This window comes from Pseudophryne corroboree, chromosome 1 (assembly GCF_028390025.1).
Source record: "Pseudophryne corroboree isolate aPseCor3 chromosome 1, aPseCor3.hap2, whole genome shotgun sequence".
NCBI classification, from domain to species: domain Eukaryota; kingdom Metazoa; phylum Chordata; class Amphibia; order Anura; family Myobatrachidae; genus Pseudophryne; species Pseudophryne corroboree.
In genome coordinates, this window is record NC_086444.1 from 514,869,597 (window position 1) to 514,888,763 (window position 19,167).

The 19,167-nt window shown below is 41.2% G+C and overlaps 1 protein-coding gene, 1 long non-coding RNA gene and 1 pseudogene across 2 annotated transcripts; 2 read left to right on the forward strand and 1 right to left on the reverse strand.

Moving 5' to 3' along the window:
* The first annotated feature begins 2,095 nt into the window (after positions 1 to 2,095).
* LOC134935808 (5S ribosomal RNA) lies at positions 2,096 to 2,214 on the forward strand (annotated as a pseudogene).
* Positions 2,215 to 9,496: 7,282 nt separating this feature from the next.
* Positions 9,497 to 10,456, reverse strand: LOC134996263 (forkhead box protein D5-B-like). Its single transcript, XM_063951178.1, has one exon. The coding sequence runs from the start codon at positions 10,454 to 10,456 to the stop codon at positions 9,497 to 9,499; it is 960 nt and encodes a 319-aa protein (XP_063807248.1).
* A 7,418-nt stretch (positions 10,457 to 17,874) lies between these two features.
* On the forward strand, positions 17,875 to 18,730 carry LOC134911702 (uncharacterized). Its single transcript, XR_010176807.1, has 2 exons — positions 17,875 to 18,086; positions 18,255 to 18,730. It is a non-coding gene; the product is annotated as an uncharacterized LOC134911702 (long non-coding RNA).
* The last annotated feature ends 437 nt before the right edge of the window (positions 18,731 to 19,167 follow it).

Below are 19,167 nucleotides of genomic sequence, written 5' to 3' on the forward strand. Positions count from 1 at the left end.
TGCTTCTAAAAAATGCTGTGTACAATAGGTTTGAGTCAAATTCAGTGGATAGGTAATGCCAGCTAGCCCAACACACACATTGAATAGGACATACTGTCTAAGTCAGATATAGACATGCAGTATACCAAAGGTGAAATCACCCTATAGTTACTCAGGTAAATGAATTGGGTTTATGCACACAAGGAACTTGTTTTGTTATTGTGTGTGTGTGTGTGTGTGTGTGTGTGTGTGTGTGTGTGTGTGTGTGTGTGTGTGTGTGTGTGTGTGTGTGTGTGTGTGACTGTCTCCTCTGACCTATACTGTGCATGCAATGAAGAAATTAAATAAGTGCCTATAACACAAAAACAGCACAGTAATAGCTTATACTGAAAGTAGAAACCTATATACACATATGGTCAACCATGCAATGATTGATTTATAAAGATAAGAGCCAATATACTCAGAGAGTCAAAATGTAGTAAGTGGATGGTAACCAGTGAAGCCTCCATGGGAAGGTCCCGCTGTAGAGTCCGTAGAAAACGCGTTTCGCCCGTGGGCTTGTTCACTTCCGGGATCTCACAGCATATTGTGCATGAATTATTTAAAAACCCTGTAGGTGCATATAGCAGCCAATCGGCTTAGACATTCAATTAGCCATGTGGACGGGAATAGGGTGATTGACAGCGCCCGTAACCAATAGAGGGGTATGTGTGGCGCGTCAGTGTAGTGGGGATACGCCTCTCTGGTGGGCGGATTACAGAGCGTAATGACGCTATGGGGGTGTGTGTGCGCTACAAATGGACAGGGGACGGCGCGTCAGCTGGGAAAATCAGGTGGCGCCATGTTGGAGAAGGGGAAATGCCCGGTTTAATTATGCCGTGCGATATGCGGGTAGAAATGAGCAGAGATTGGATCATCCAATCTCTGCTCATTTCTACCCGCATATCGCACGGCATAATTAAACCGGGCATTTCCCCTTCTCCAACATGGCGCCACCTGATTTTCCCAGCTGACGCGCCGTCCCCTGTCCATTTGTAGCGCACACACACCCCCATAGCGTCATTACGCTCTGTAATCCGCCCACCAGAGAGGCGTATCCCCACTACACTGACGCGCCACACATACCCCTCTATTGGTTACGGGCGCTGTCAATCACCCTATTCCCGTCCACATGGCTAATTGAATGTCTAAGCCGATTGGCTGCTATATGCACCTACAGGGTTTTTAAATCATTCATGCACAATATGCTGTGAGATCCCGGAAGTGAACAAGCCCACGGGCGAAATGCGTTTTCTACGGACTCTACAGCGGGACCTTCCCATGGAGGCTTCACTGGTTACCATCCACTTACTACATTTTGACTCTCTGAGTATATTGGCTCTTATCTTTATATATCAATCATTGCATGGTTGACCCTATGTGTATATAGGTTTCTACTTTCAGTATAAGCTATTACTGTGCTGTTTTTGTGTTATAGGCACTTATTTAATTTCTTCATTGCATGCACAGTATAGGTCAGAGGAGACAGTCACACACACACAAAATAACAAAACAAGTTCCTTGTGTGCATAAACCCAATTCATTTACCTGAGTAACTATAGGGTGATTTCACCTTTGGTATACTGCATGTCTATATCTGACTTAGACAGTATGTCCTATTCAATGTGTGTGTTGGGCTAGCTGGCATTACCTATCCACTGAATTTGACTCAAACCTATTGTACACAGCATTTTTCAGAAGCACTTTTTCTTACCTATAATGATTTTAGATTTTTTTCAGCCATATACTCAGGGTATGTGCATACTAAGAATGTATAGTCATTTTGCATCCTGATTATTAACTCCTTTTGACCCACTTATCCCGTTATTGGACATGGGTTCCCTTAATATTATAACGGTCAATTAACCTTACATTTTTCTATCTTTAATCCTACTTTTCTTTCCTATCTGCCTATCATCTAGTGGACTCTCATCCCCGATCCAGGGTACACGGCGCCACTGAGTGACAGCTGTTCTACCCTTCCTAACGTGGAAAGTAGATCCACGCACTACACATTCTATCTTTTCTGTTACTCTTCATTTTCATACATAGGTGCACTCTCATTGGCAGATATCCTCCCTACTATCATACCACGCTGCCCATGCCCGATCTCGTCCGATCTTGGAAGCTAAACAGCGTTGGGCTGGGTCAGTACCGGGAGGGGAGACTCCCTGGGAATACCCGGTGTTGTAGGACAGGAACTATTCCCCTCCCCCTGAAGGGTGGACACCAACAGCAGTATCACCACTAATTGTATCTATTTCTGCTCTTTCTTCTCATATCCTTTTCCTCATTAGGACCTTTTTGACATACATTCTGTATGCATGCCTATCGGCGCCAATGGTAATCAGTAAAGTACATAGTAATTGACCTAATTCAGTGGTCTTTCTATGCTAAAATATGTACACTGACCTCCTCTCTGGGTCCCATTAATACAGAACAACTGTACTGGTCAGGAGAAACGGCTGTCAGACTATCCAGTGTCTGCAACCTTTCTAATCTCTCTCTCACGATTTAATGACCAGAACATTTTAATATTTTTGTACATTCTTTTGCATACTTATAAATTCTTGTGTATTCATTGGATCATAGAAGGGTATTTTGTTTTAATTTATAAGTGATTAATAAATATATGTTTTAACATTATCTTTCTCTAACTGAAAAATTATTTCTTTCTTTCCAAGAGTGCGCCCACACAAGAGCTTTCTCTCTCTCCCATTGCCAGTACTTGTACTCCCTAGCTCGGGGCGCACCACCAATAAGGACTACTATCGAAAGATTGTATCTCTCTTTCCTATAGTTTAATTGTCCGCTTTTGGTTTTTTTCTCAATATATTCAATATCAGCAACAGCCTATCACACACCAGTGCCCAGTCGCCCCTTTCTTCTATATATGGAACAAATATAGTCAGCTCAGCTGGACTAGCGCTACCATTGCATCTAATGCCTTCTGATATTGCTTGCACTGTATAATTATTTTATTTATTACTTATTTATTACCAGTTATTTATTTATTAACAGTTATTGATATAGCGCACACATATTCTGCATCACTTTACAGAGAATATTAGGTCATTCACATCAGTCCATGCCCTAGTGGACTTTCACAATCTATAGATCCTACCACATGTACGCACACACATTCACTGTGTGTCTTTGTATGATGCAGAATGTAGCTTGTTGTATGGTAATTATGCCCTCCACTTGCTCTAAAATCAAATATTTGGAAACCCCCTCCTTGAATCTTGTGTTACCCCTTGATCTTGGTGTGAAGCATTGCTGCACCATACACAATTGCAATAGTAAGACAGGACACTAGATGGCAATTTAGAAAAATTGCAATCTCCCCAAACATGAAGCTACAGTACCAAAGCCCCATACACACTAGCCGAGCCCCCATCGATGCCGATATTGGTGGCGGCAGGGACTCAATGGGGTACCGGCATCGGCAAGTGCACACTTGGCGATGCCAGCAGGGAAGGGAGCGACGGCGGGGAGGATTGCGGCAGGAGGAACGATGGCCATGCTGCAGATCTGTCATTAACGAGGACCTCCCTCGTCTGTACATGTTCAGATGAGGGAGGGGATCATTAACGACGCACGGGAGCACACATCGTTAACGATAATGGGGGTCATTCCGACCCATTCGCACGCAGAGGTTTATCGCTGCGGTGCAAATGGGTGCGGAATGCACATGTGTGGTGGCCGCAGTGTGCATGTGCGATGTTGCCCGGCGACAGGGGTTGCCGGGTTACGTCGCGACTTACAAAGGTAGCGTTCGCAGAGCCGCAAAGAAGATTGACAGGAAGAAGGCGTTCCAGGGCGGATCCGGACCGTTTGGAGCCGTTTTCGGGGAGTGGTGAGTAAAACGCAGGCGTGTCCAGAAGAACGGAGGGCGGATGTCTGACGTCAAAGCCGGATCCAGCATCGCAGAGATCGTCGCACAGGGTAAGTATGTCCAGGGCTAGCCTTTTTTTGCTTGAAATTTTTTTAGCTTAGCACGGCTGCACAAGCGATCGCAGCCCTACTAAGCTAAAATACACTCCCCCATAGGCGTGGACTATTGATCGCAGCAGCAACAAAAAGTTGGTGGCTGCGATCAACTCGGAATGACCACCAATGAGTGTACACACTAGGCGATGTTGTGAACAATATCGCTCAGAAAGCCCTTTCTGAGCGATATTGTTCACAATATCGACTAGTGTGTATGGGGCTAAAGAGGTGTACATTATAGCAGATTTGACATAATCACGTGATGTTTCTTTAAACCTAAGTTTGAGGCTGAAACACCCTGAGTGCACAAACTGTAGCTCAATTGATCAACGTACGACAAATCTGAACAAGACAAAAAAATATACAACCTGGCATAGTGCCCACTAAAACAGGGATAACAAGAGTGGGATCCCTCTGCTAAAGTGAAAATCAGCCCATGAATACCTGTTATTAAGTATTATCATTTAAAACAAATGTATTTATGTTTCTGTCTTTGCTTATGGAATTCTGCTATTCTGTATAAAGATTCATTCTCCCTGCTGTTAATTGGTTACATAAGTGTGAGAAGACCTAACAATGGGTTTCAGTTCAGAATTGTCACTGTGATTCCTCTTTGACACAATGCATGGAAATGCTGCATCTACTGTAGGACCTAACAATCACACTCTCTGTGCTACATTAACAAAAACATACAATTCAATTCCAGCAACACTAAACATTACACATAACTGTTAATATTAACATAAAAACATATTAATATTTTAAATATTTAATTTGTCTGTAGAATGGAAAAGAAAATAATAGATTTAGTATATAGATTCAATGATTATAGAATGTATTCACCCCATTGTCATTTGTTTAACAATTTATTTGTAAGGCATCACAAGGGTTGCATAGCATGGAACAAGAATATACCAACGATGTATACGAAATACTGAGTAATGTGACAAAAATACTGTAAAACTGTTTTATTTTTACTAATTACAAATAAAAAAATAAATACATGAATAATGAATTACCTAAGTATTCACAAAGCTTATTTTAATTCTTGATAGAAGCACCATTAGCTACAATTACAGGGGAGAGTCTGTTTGTGTTATTCTCTACCAGCTTTGAACTGTGATTTTTGCTCATTATTTTGTCAGTAAGCACCTACATTAGCTAAAGCAAACAGTTCTGTAAAGAAATCACAAATATAATAAATTGGAGTCTATCTGTGCACAACTAAGGTGTTTCAACGCGTTTTAAATATATGAAACTGTCTGTGAGAGAGCTCACATTTAATTGTGCATTTCCAAACAGAACATTTACAGCAAAACTAAGAAAAGGGACATTGATAACACCAAACTGGTGAAAATAAGTGACAATTTTTAAGTCCATTATAAAGAGACAGATGTTTTTGCATAAATGCGAATTGCCAGCTCTAGGCATTATGAGGTTCATGAATCAATGAGTGAGAATACTCTTTGTGAATGATAAAATTTGTTGCGCATGATAAATGGTGCTCCAGCCAATCAGTTCCTAACTTGTATGTGTTTGAAAATGACAGTTTGGAGCTGATTGGCTGGAGCACCATTTATCATAAGAAATAAGTTTTATAATTTTTTGATAAATGGGCCCCTGTGTTTTAAACAAATGTAACATGTATCATCCCAAGACCAAGGGCTCTAATCAGCAAGCAAATTTCTACTGAAATCATGCAGAAATGAGCATTTTTTCATTTAAACTTTAAGTATCCTGCTATTTCGCAAAGGGCTAACGGAGAACAAAAGGTAACTATCTTCTCCATTAATACCCTGCCACTCCTACATATCACACTGTATAGAGCAACTGCAAGCCATTGCTCTAAATTGTTCTTTAATATTTAAAAAACATCAGGAAACGTTAAAAATTGTGTAAGAGTTTACTTTATATAATGCCATCTCAGAATGGCGTTACATGAAGAAAATCCTTATTTCAGCTGAAACATCAGGAACAGAGGGATCTCCCCCCTGCAGCCAGCTGAAACTCTGCCCACTCTCCACCCCTCATTCAGTTACACAGCTTTGCAAAATGTGTGTGTGTGTATATATACATATATCCAATAGTGCCGAGAGAGGGTACAAATTACCCGGGCCCAGGTCTGATGGAGGGGACCAGTGAGGGCCCAGTAGGGTCCCAGGCCCCCTCCCCCTTACCTGGCAGCAGCAGCTGCAGCTCTTCTCCTCAGCCCAGCACACTCTCCTGTGTACTGGGCTGCAGTGTGGCCATGGAGGTGCTTAAAATACTATTTTTTTCAGTATTTTTTTCTAAGGGTACATGACCACACCTGTGATTAGGCCACGCCCATTGAAAAGTACCTGGGCCCAGCCCGGCTCTCGACTGCCCTGCATATATCTATCTGGTTATCTATATATACTGTACTTACATAGCCCTTCTCAGCACTTCTCTCACTTGAATTCATACTGCACCCTCACATATTCCGCCATGAAAACTCCATTTGGGAGACTGAGGGGCATATGGGTGAGGGAGACGAAGTATTCAAGAAAGGGAAGTGACAGGAAGATAGATATATATATATATATATATATATATGTATATGTATATATGTATATATATATATATATGTATATATGTGTGTGTGTGTGTGTGTGTGTGTGTGTGTGTGTGTGTGTGTGTGTGTGTGTATATATATATATGTATATATGTATATATAAAATGTATATATATATATATATATATATATATATATATATATATATGTATATATATATATATATCAAAGCAGATGGGGCATGTACAGAGCGGCAGTCTTTTTGGACAACCTAAAGAGACTGCGGGACTTTGCAGCAGCTGTCTCTGAGAAGTTTATTGCAGATTAGCGGGGAAAAGAATTGAGGAAAAAAAATATCATGTTGATGTTTGAGTATATTCAGGACAATATCGACACTGTTGCTGAATAGAGCAACAAAATTCACAAGTTGAAACATGAGAGTGCAAGCATAGCTATGCTTCTTCACTTCAAGATCTGGAAAACTTGTCAGAAGAGATACGGTAGAAAACTGAATGGTGCAAGCCATATATAACGCTCTGATTAATGCTTGATGTGGTCTTCAAGAGATTTAGTGGTTGACAGAAGATAAATGATTTTGAGCAGGAAAATGGCAAAGCATGTAGCTCAAGCTAAATTAGAGTGACTTAAATACGAAAAAAGCAATATCTGATGTGTCACAAAGCGGGACCTCAATCTCATTACGAACCTGCTGATATTATTCAAAAACTACCGGTCACACACGGTCCCAGTGCGGCTCAAACAATATTGCCGCTAAAGCTGGTTCTATGCAAGTATCAACAAAAAGATTTACTTTTTTTTTATTTTAATTCTTATTATTATTTTAATTACTAAAAATGCTTACGAATTTTTGCATTTTTCATTTGATAGTGTAATGTACTATATGGTGATCCACAACTAGGTTATACAAATAAATCCATTTCAAATCACTGAGGAAAGAAAATATAGTTTTAAAAATGACAAAGGGAATAAATACTTTCTTGTAATCACTGTTGCTACCTTTCATTGTAGAGTTATATTTCCGGATTAGTGTCATAAAATGTGAATTATAGCTCCCTTTACTGAAGGCTATTAGGAAACAAGAAAGTTGAGAGAGAGAGAGAGAGAGAGAGAGAGAGAGAGAGAGAGAGAGCGAGAGAGAGAGAGAGAGAGAGAGAGAGAGAATATTTATTTATTTATTCATTTATTTATTTATCTGTTTGTTTATTTATTTTACGCTATACATTGGGACAAGTCCTCTCTGTAGTCTGAAGTAGTGCTGGTGTTTTCCTTGTTATTTCCGACTCCATATTGCAGTGAGGAAATCACTGATCGGGTTTGTCTCCTGTAAAATTGCTAAATTGTGTAAGTGAACTTCATATCATAAAAAATATGGTTTACTGTTGGTTAATAGAAATATTAAAATTGTATTTACATTGCATAAACCAATGTTCAGGTAAGGTTATGGCTTATCACAATGGTAGGTGGAAATACGCCTGAACGTTTTAGTTAAAACATAATTTCTTTCAGCTTTAATCAAGTCTGTTAAGATCTTATTAACACCAAAGTCACCATGTGTTATCCAGTACTTATAATGCTATAATGCACCCCCGTCACTTCTCAAGTGTTGTTGTTGTTTTATATGTAGAAAGAAAAGGAATTCATTCTATTTAAGTTTGTCTTTGTAATGGTACAAAATAAAGGTTAAATGTAAATCACCTTTTCATTTATCATCTGATGCAACAATTGCCGGTAACTTTTCTTGCGGCCATATGTTTCAAAATTATCGTTTATTTCTAAGCGAAATATTCTAAAGATTGCATAACATACAAACAACGATGTACAAATTGTGGCAGCTGTCGTTTGTTTGGGCATGTCTAAAATTAAGTGGGCATATAAAAGCAATAAAAAAAAAAAACATCTATTACAGCTATTTAATATTGAGGTCCAGGTAAGACTAATATGTATCAAAATCCCAAAAAATAATTTGTGTGGGGCTTTTTTCATTGTTTTATATTTTTTATTTGTATACTAGGTTTGCTCCGTGTTACTTCCGTTTTATAATACATACAGAGTTTATATATAGTATAAATGATTAATGGTCCGTTTAAATAAGAACATCAAAAAGCTTTCACGATTGTTGTCAGTGGAGGAATTGGAGTAAATACAGCTATTGTTTGCGTTAGGAAAGTTTTGCTCTGTGCTTAATATGCATTTATATATTAGTTTCCTATTCTATGAGATGTAATAGTAAATAAACATGAATATTAATGTGCAGTTTCTGTGTATGTTCTCTTATCAAGTATGTCCCATAAATATAATAGCCGCAGTTATGTTATCCGTGCTATACAATTAATAGTAATCTCCAAAGAGATACAACGTGCACTAAACTACTGAACATAAACTAATTCAGGTTTCAAAAATCCAATACGAACAACTGGAGAATGTTTCACTGTACAAAGATACAAATCACTGCCACAATTAAATAAGTTTTATTTTTTGCATGGAAAAACCACACATATTGCAAGTCAGGTCAATAACAATAAATAGTTTGATATCCTAAATATTTACAATTCATAATATTCACAATATAAACAATACGAGGAAACAGTGGGTAAGCAGCACAATTACACATACAACGTTCATAAAACGATTTCTCCATTCAGAGCTAACAATAACCATTTATCGTCTGCGCGATTATATCAATGTACAAAAGTTGCTGTTGAAAATCACATACTGTGAATAATAATAATAATAATAATAATAATAATAATAATAATAATAATAATAATATAATAAAAATAATACTATAGTAATACAGTTTACGTAAGTCCAGTGTGCGGATTACAAGTAGTATAAGTGGAAGCAGCAGCAGGATGGGGTTTCCATCTCTGGGAGTCGGCCAGTGAGTGGCTCAGAGTCCGCTATAGATAATAACGTGGTCATCTGCAGAGCTCACAGGGTGCCGGGGAAGCGGAGGTGACAGTACTGGCCGCTGCCCCCATAGCACGCCAGGACGGGGTGGCCGGCAGTGAGCACGGCGGGGAGCAGGGACCGGTGCAGGAGGGGGCTGTAGGGCCAGGTCTGGGGCAGGTTTGGCAGGGGGATCTCCGGCTCAGGCTGCCTAATGATGCTGTCTATGCTGAAAGAGACCCGGCTTGGGGGACTGCCGCCCAGCTGCTGAGCCTTGCCCGAGAGCTCAGTGTGCAGTCCCTGGGAGAGCCTCTCCGCCGTCCCGTCCCGGTATGGCAGCCGCGGGTGCCCGGGCATCAGGGGCACGCATGGTAGCTGCAGGAGGGGCGGCGGCTGGCGGCCTCGGTACGCCCGGTAGCAGTGTGCGGGGGGGTAGAGCATGAGCCCGTCCTTCAGGTAGCGGCTGTGATGCCTCTTGAACCTCTTCCTGCGCCGGAGGAAGCTGCCGTTGTCAAACATGTCCTCCGAGGCCGGGTCCAGGGTCCAGTAGTTGCCCTTGCCGGGGTTGCCGGGCTCCCGGGGCACCTTGATGAAGCAGTCATTGAGGGAGAGGTTGTGGCGGATGGAGTTCTGCCAGGCCGGGAACTTGTCCCGGTAGTAGGGAAACCTGTTGCTGATGAAGTGGCAGATGCCGCTGAGGGTGAGCTTCCTGTGCGGGCTCTGCAGGATGGCCATGGTGATCAGCGCGATGTACGAGTACGGGGGCTTCACCGGGGCCCTCCTGCCCTTCCCCCCGGACTCCGGGTCGCCCACCCCGCTCTCTGGGCAGCCGGGGGCAGTGGGGGACATCTCTCCCATCTCCGTGCCTGAGGAGCCCGGCTGGAAGTCACAGCCGTCCTCCTCTTCCTCCTCATCCCCCAGTATGTCTATCTCCTCCTCGTCGTCCAGCTGTCCTGCTGCTGCGGTGTCCCCGGTGCCCGGGCACAGGCTTCCTGCTGCCATGGCTGGGTGCTGCTGCTAGCGGGACGGTGTGGTACCTGGGTGACTGAGTACTCCCCCTCCTCTATATACAGCCCCGGGGACCCCCAGCCCTGCCAGCGAGTCATCTGCACATGAATTGGAGCTAATCTGGCAGATAGGCATGCACTGTGTGTGTATGAGGGGTCCCGCACCTGGAGAGGAGGGGTCACACAGGGCTTGCTCTTGAGGATGTGAATTAACACTTGCTGTGCACATCAATGAGCTATTGCCACTTTCATTATTTACAACACATGCAATGGTTTGTTAGGCTCAGTAATGTGGATCAATGTTTGTCCAGTCTGTTTACACGTTTTTCTGTCCTGGATGAAGAACTGAGCTTGAAAATCGTTGCAGCAATTTCACATGCAAGATCTCAGACTGAATTGCTGGTGACAAATCAGCGGTCCAGCAATCTGAGCCAAATGCACACAGTATTCTGGGGAAACAGTTTCAATGCACAAACTACTTCAGTTTATTTGGTGCAAGAAACAGCTGTCCATCGCAGCACATAAACTCAAGTAGTGTATGCACTCATCTGCTGCCGGAGTGCCATTCCTTCCTGCACACATCTCTATATCTTTATCAAGGTTATTTTTTTATGTAAAATTATATAGAAACTGCAGTACCATTATTACCAAAGGAAACTACTGTACGATCTGAGCGATATGAGCTAAACTCTGAAAAGTTTGGCCTCTTCAGTTTTCACCATCTTAAATTGGCATAACCTGCTTTATGCCTGTGGAGGCTAAAGGCCCATATACACGGGCCAATGCGGGAGAGATGTGTGCTGAGCGAACCGCTCAGCACACATCTCTCCCGCCACTCAGCACAGCGCGATCTGTGCTGAGCGTGCGGGGGGGAGACGGGGGGGGGGGGGGCGCTCATTTCACCCAGTGGGTGAAATGAGTGACCCGCTAGATTGGCCTGGACGGCAGGCCAATCTAGCACCAGCGATAGCGATGTGCGGGGCTGTACATCGCTATCGCTGTATGGGCTACACACGGAGCGATACTGCTTATATTCTAAGCAATCTAGTCAGATTGCTTAGAATATCGCTCTGTGAGTACCCCTCTCCCACAGCCTCCAGCCGGCAGCGGTGAATTTCCCATTAGGCACGTGAGGGATGTGCCTAGGGGCGGCACTTGTTTTGGGGCAACATTTGGATGTTTGTATTGGTGCTGTCAGCCCGAAATGTACCAGTAACGTAAAAATATTTCCACTGTACAGTACCACATGCCATCTTGAATGGAGTGTAAATAGGAAGGGCATATACATGCTGCCCTTATAAGCTGTCCTACTTAGTGAATGTGTATACATACAGTAATTAAAAGCAAAATGAAATTTCATAGTGGCTCTTTTATTATTCTATTAAATTGTCTATCATCAAATGAGAGCTTATAACCAATCACTGAAAATAATGCAATTAGGCTAGAGCAGGACAACCGTTACTGTTGTGCCTAGGGGCGTCTTCAGGGTTGGACTGGCCCACAGGGGTACAGGGAAAACATCTGGAGGGCCCCACTGACAGGGGCCCCACCTCCTCCTCCAGGGATCAAGTTCCAGACTGGGCACTTGACTTATAATTAAAATTACTATATACTGCACAGGACTATGGTGTATTCTCTACATTGCATTTCTGTTATTGATCTGGTATATTATCATGCATGCACTAGCAGTAATTACTAAATATATTTATCAAGGGGCCCAGATCATGCACTTTGTAATGATTAGGCAAACCAATGATCAGGCACCCCCTTTGCAGACTGGTCACACTCCCAAAAGTGTGCCCCTATCACAGGGTTTTCCCGGTGGGTCCCTCACGCCCCAGTCCAACACTAGGTGTCTTCACTCCTAAATCCGCCCCTGGCAGCCGGCTCTGTGATCTGACATTATGCACATTGGAAATACTCCTCCAATATGACAGGGAAGTAACCAGCAGGGACAGTGCAGTACATAGGGATCTATTCATCATCACTTAATTTCTACAAAAGTAGGTGAAAATAAACAGCCCAAATGCAGATGTCTCCTGCTTACATTTCACTCCCGATCTGACCTGGCATCCCCATACATTAGAATGGGAACCTCATTCATCAAGCTCTGAAAATACAATATTTTCAGAGCTTGACTGTGGGAGCATTCACTGTCTGCTATGGGAAGCAGTCCTGTCTTGCGAACAGGGATCCTTCTGGATCCCTCCCCTCCTGTCCGGCTCCTTTGGCCAGATGCCGGGGCTTTGTGCGGTTAACTATGGTTCACGCAGGCACACTAGTACTAGCACTGCCGAATCTCTTCACTGCTACGAAAGTGGCGGGGAAAAGATTAGTGGAAACAGCTGATTTTTGATCACTGCGCATGAGCAGTGATGAATTGCTCTGGTGCTTGCTGGGAGTCAGAAATTTTATTTCAGGGGCCGCCTGCCCCCCAGATAATTAACATGATGAATATGCCCCATAGTGAAGATATTTTCATTCCGCATGAAAATATCCGCCACAATACAGATTGTTAATGATTGCAACATAGGACTCTATTGCAGTGGTCAGGAACAGAGGTAAATTACCCCAAATGGGGTAAAACTTAAATTCCTGGGGGTAATGGACGGTCTATCTGCCGAGACACAGCTCTGTCCAGCACTGGCCGGCTCGCAATGGGACGTGCTGATGTCAGACAGTGCTCCCTCCTGGCCACCCTGTGCTGCGTTCCTGGCCGGGGTGTGATGTGCTGACATCAACACCGCACTCCCTCATGCCCGCCCGTCCTGCGCTGTCCTGTACTCCCGCCCATGGCCCGCCAACCCACACACAGAACTTGAAGTGTTCTGTGGATGACCGCTGATGGAGTTCAGCAGGATTAGACAGTGGCCCACATAACAGTGGGAAATTCCCACTGAAATTACTGAGGTGAGGATGTGACCATCCGTCTCCTAAAAGTCGTGTCCCCGCCCCCCTTTGCCTCTCATCCATCTTTCTTACAGTCATTCTGGTGTTTTGGGGAGAAAGTGTTAATTAACCCATTCATTGCCAAAAAAGAATTGGCGAAAATAATAAAAATAAATAAATAATATATATATATATATATATATATATATATATATATATATATATACATACATACATACATACATACATACACACACACACACACACACACACACACATACACAGTATCTCAGAAATGCAATATAAACAGTGACAACCAGTATATATGCACAATAATATATGATTTCTTTCCTTTCAAATCAAGGGGTAACATCGGCGTATCTAAATATATTTTGGGGTAAAAGGTAAAAAAAGTTCCCTGACCCCTGCTCTGAGGCTTATTTAAAGGATGTACAGTATATAGCGGAATAAAATATATACGTTATAGAATTTTCTTAGATAAAAACACTCATGAAACTTAAATGAAACTAACATACTTTCACTGCAGACAAAATAATTAGGACAATGCTTGCTTTTTGCTGTGTTTTGTTCTTTGTGTATAAAAAGAAAATACATAGAATTATATAGATATTTTATAGGCTTCTCACATATATTTTGTATTTCATCATCATGAAAACACACTTTATGTTAGAAATTAATAATTCCTTAGTTGAGCAGGACATTTTTCCAAAGTTTAAATTCAATACCTACTGTACAGCCTGTGAGTTCCCAAAGGGGTTTAAACTGCGGTGTGTAAAAATGTGTCCAATATTAGCTCAAGGGGGAGATGTACTAAGCCTTGGAAAGTGATACAATGGAGAGAGATAAAGTACCAGCCAATCAGCTCCTAATTGCCATGCCACAAGCTGTATTTGAAAAATGACAAAAGCTGGTTGGTTGGTTGGTAGTTTATCTCTCTCTACTTTATCACTCTCCAAGACTTAATACATCTGCCCCTTAGTGTGTAAAGTTTGCTTTTTTATTCTCATTGTTTATGAAAATAAAAATTGACTGATTGATAGAGAGATCTCTCACTTGTTACAAGATTTGTTGTTCACCAATTATTTGTTACCTCCTCCCACACACAATGACAGGACTTCCTCAGGACCCCTCTTGAATTGTCCTCCATGCTCCAGTAGTCTGTCTCCCAGCTTAACAACCTAAATTCTATCTCATCAGCGGAAGCTCACCTTGTCTCAGTGTAGTCCATTTTCATTTTGCGCTTTGTGTTCACCACAGATGTAGCAGCTTGATGTTCCTTACACTTTCCTTTAGCTTATACAATGTAATTAAGATGGTACTGTTCCCTCCATTTGTACCAGTTTATTCTTAGTTTATAGTGTCTATGTACCTCTTAGAAATGTTAGATAGATAGATAGATAGATAGATAGATAGATAGATAGATAGATAGATAGATAGATAGATAGATAATATAAAATTGTGTTTCCATCATTATTCACATTTAACTTCATATACATGAAAAAGCTACTGTGATTTTATTGACATTTATGAGATTATTTAGTTCCTTCTTCCATTCCTTCTGGACAATAAAGACACATGAATAGCAAATGCTTTTCCTTTCTTTTGGTACATTGCAATTAATTTCAAGTATATGTTTATCCAAAGCTCTGGAGTTCTAATGTTACATTTCCAGTTACATAAACACAGTAGAACAGATATCAAAACTTCTATTTTAAAATAAACAATTCTTCCACTGTCACCGTAACAATTCTGTCTTTTTACTTTAGTGTTTTATTGCTATGCATGTTTATATTAGTTTCACCAGCACAATGGATAGATATATATATATATATATATAACCCAAAGTCCAACAATATGGAGGTGCACTCATCAGGTTCAAATAGTCAACGGTTCTGGTTTGTTCATAACAGCTTTATTGCAGTGTATATTCGGCTCAATTAGTCGACGTTTCGATCCTAATTCGCGGATCTTTCTCAAGACAAGCTTCGATTTTTATACAGTTTTTGAAAGCATCATACATTGATTACTACCAAAGACAAAAGACAATAGATAGAGTAATTCTCTTAAAGGAACAAACACAAAACATATATATATAGACTGCCACACTCCAACAGTATTTGGTTACAAGGGTCTCACAGACACCCATCGTGATTCGAATGTAATATCACACCTATGTCTATATTGGCCAAGCGTGCTCACCAGTCCCACGTCCAGAAAAATAAACACCAATGTGAACTAGGGCATTTCTCTTAAACGTATAATGGCTGTGGTAACAGGACAACATCCACTTACTCAGGGAATCAATGTCTCATGTTCAGACAATGAACGTGCTGCATGGATGGGTCAGACTTAGTACTAACAGGTTTCTGTAGGGGTAAATAGATATATACATATAGACATGCATACATATATGGATGCATATGTACACTCACATATATACACAACAGCATGTGTATGGCCACATATTCAATAAACTTCAATAAATCCCCTCATTCCAGTACCACCAGTGAGACAACTTAAACTGCAATACTTACTGGTGTGCTTACTTAGCCACACAACCTCCGAGCAACTCTGACAACATAGGAGATCACTGTAAGGACAGTTCACATAGTTCATCCTCCAATAGTCAAAATGATATAGATCTACCAACTACTCATGCTAATGTAATAGCAGTACTCACCCACTCTACAGGAGATGCTGACACCTTCTACAGCCACAACTGTAACTGGCAAAATGACAGGACTTTTATACCCCTTACCCCGGAAGTGCAGGGATGGCCTCAAATGCGTCCCCCTCCTCGATTTTCTTACCTATATAATTTCACCCCCTACATGCTTATTGCAGTGTGGATAAATGAACTAATAAGTTAGCAGTCAGGGCCATCCGCGCTGCTGAGTTCGACTCAGTGTGGTTAATTACTTTACAGCGCCGCTGGTGGAACGCATATGCGTTCCACAGCTCGATTTCCGGAAGTGCCTAGTTCATGCAAATAACTGTTAACGGTGGCCGCAATGGGCCAAACTGAAAACTCGTTTTCCTTCTACAGGCTCTATAAACATGAGGCTTATGTTACCAGGGGAACGTACAAGCTAATTCATTCTTCTGGCTCACCTTATAGAGCTCAATGATGGAAGGACAATTCAATGTCCATTGAGCATCTGGTGGAAAAACTTCTTTAACACATCTTATTGACTATGTACACTCTAATCGTGCACATTCATGCAATATTAGGGTTGGGGCAAGTGTGTTTACATATATCGGTCCACTGGTCAGTCTGTACTGGTGCTATCACTCTTGGCCAAATAATATCTCGATATCCATATAGACCGGAACTTTTAATGGAGTGTGGCAGTCATAATTAAACAGACTTAGTTAAACTAAACACTTATTTAAAAATATACATTTGTATATAGAAACATAGAGAATACATATATTAACAAAGGTCATAGCGACACAAGACGAAATACCCAAGTTTCATATCACAATAGAAGAAACTACTTAAAATATTGGACTCAGGCTACACTAGGATAACTAAATGAACCCTATCAGGGTATCTGATGTATTCTACAATTATTAATGTCGGCTTAGGTAAATCCATATTGTGTCGCCAATGACCTCCTTAGTGGTACATCCTATCTGCTAAATCACAAGGCACTGTATTCTGCCTAATGGTGGAAATTATTGGATAGATAGCCTTTAACTGAAAATTCATAAAAAGACATTCATCGCAGAGTGCTCATTAAGGCCTTTAGGTGAGACAGTATTTAGATGTGAAATCCAAAAACTTTCGTCTTGTGTCGCTATGACCTTTGTTAATATATGTATTCTCTATGTTTCTATATACAAATGTATATTTTTAAATAAGTGTTTAGTTTAACTAAGTCTGTTTAATTATGACTGCCACACTCCATTAAAAGTTCCGGTCTATATGGATATCGAGATATTATTTGGCCAAGAGTGATAGCACCAGTACAGACTGACCAGTGGACCGATATATGTAAACACACTTGCCCCAACCCTAATATTGCATGAATGTGCACGATTAGAGTGTACATAGTCAATAAGATGTGTTAAAGAAGTTTTTCCACCAGATGCTCAATGGACATTGAATTGTCCTTCCATCATTGAGCTCTATAAGGTGAGCCAGAAGAATGAATTAGCTTGTACGTTCCCCTGGTAACATAAGCCTCATGTTTATAGAGCCTGTAGAAAGAAAACGAGTTTTCAGTTTGGCCCATTGCGGCCACCGTTAACAGTTATTTGCATGAACTAGGCACTTCCGGAAATCGAGCTGTGGAACGCATATGCGTTCCACCAGCGGCGCTGTAAAGTAATTAACCACACTGAGTCGAACTCAGCAGCGCGGATGGCCCTGACTGCTAACTTATTAGTTCATTTATCCACACTGCAATAAGCATGTAGGGGGTGAAATTATATAGGTAAGAAAATCGAGGAGGGGGACGCATTTGAGGCCATCCCTGCACTTCCGGGGTAAGGGGTATAAAAGTCCTGTCATTTTGCCAGTTACAGTTGTGGCTGTAGAAGGTGTCAGCATCTCCTGTAGAGTGGGTGAGTACTGCTATTACATTAGCATGAGTAGTTGGTAGATCTATATCATTTTGACTATTGGAGGATGAACTATGTGAACTGTCCTTACAGTGATCTCCTATGTTGTCAGAGTTGCTCGGAGGTTGTGTGGCTAAGTAAGCACACCAGTAAGTATTGCAGTTTAAGTTGTCTCACTGGTGGTACTGGAATGAGGGGATTTATTGAAGTTTATTGAATATGTGGCCATACACATGCTGTTGTGTATATATGTGAGTGTACATATGCATCCATATATGTATGCATGTCTATATGTATATATCTATTTACCCCTACAGAAACCTGTTAGTACTAAGTCTGACCCATCCATGCAGCACGTTCATTGTCTGAACATGAGACATTGATTCCCTGAGTAAGTGGATGTTGTCCTGTTACCACAGCCATTATACGTTTAAGAGAAATGCCCTAGTTCACATTGGTGTTTATTTTTCTGGACGTGGGACTGGTGAGCACGCTTGGCCAATATAGACATAGGTGTGATATTACATTCGAATCACGATGGGTGTCTGTGAGACCCTTGTAACCAAATACTGTTGGAGTGTGGCAGTCTATATATATATGTTTTGTGTTTGTTCCTTTAAGAGAATTACTCTATCTATTGTCTTTTGTCTTTTGTAGTAATCAATGTATGATGCTTTCAAAAACTGTATAAAAATCGAAGCTTGTCTTGAGAAAGATCCGCGAATTAGGATCGAAACGTCGACTAATTGAGCCGAATATACACTGCAATAAAGCTGTTATGAACAAACCAGAACCGTTGACTATTTGAACCTGATGAGTGCACCTCCATATTGTTGGACTTTGGGTTAAATATTGTGGATCCACCCTGCTTGGGGAGATTTCCACTAGGGAGCACCCTACTGTTGTCTATAGTACCGATGTGAGTGCAGGAACATACATGGTATATATATATATATATATATATATATATATATATATATATATGTTGTGGTAATAAACAAATGCACACTCTTGTTAAAAATACTCATTGGTGCTCCTTATAGTCCGTTCCACAAAGGTCCAGAAAATGCAAAGTCTTGAAAAAGGGCACTCCAATCATCTAAAAGTATGCTTCTTTATTACTTCCAATATAGCACTTTAGAGATAGAACAATTGTGGCTCATAATGCAAAAACACAGGCTCCAATGTAAAATGCACAGAAAATCAACATGCCCTAGTGATGGAACAGGA

What these genes read in the sequence shown, in the direction of transcription:
- LOC134996263 (XM_063951178.1), bottom strand. Translation starts at nt 10,456, where the DNA reads ATGGCAGCAGGAAGCCTGTGCCCGGGCACCGGGGACACCGCAGCAGCA.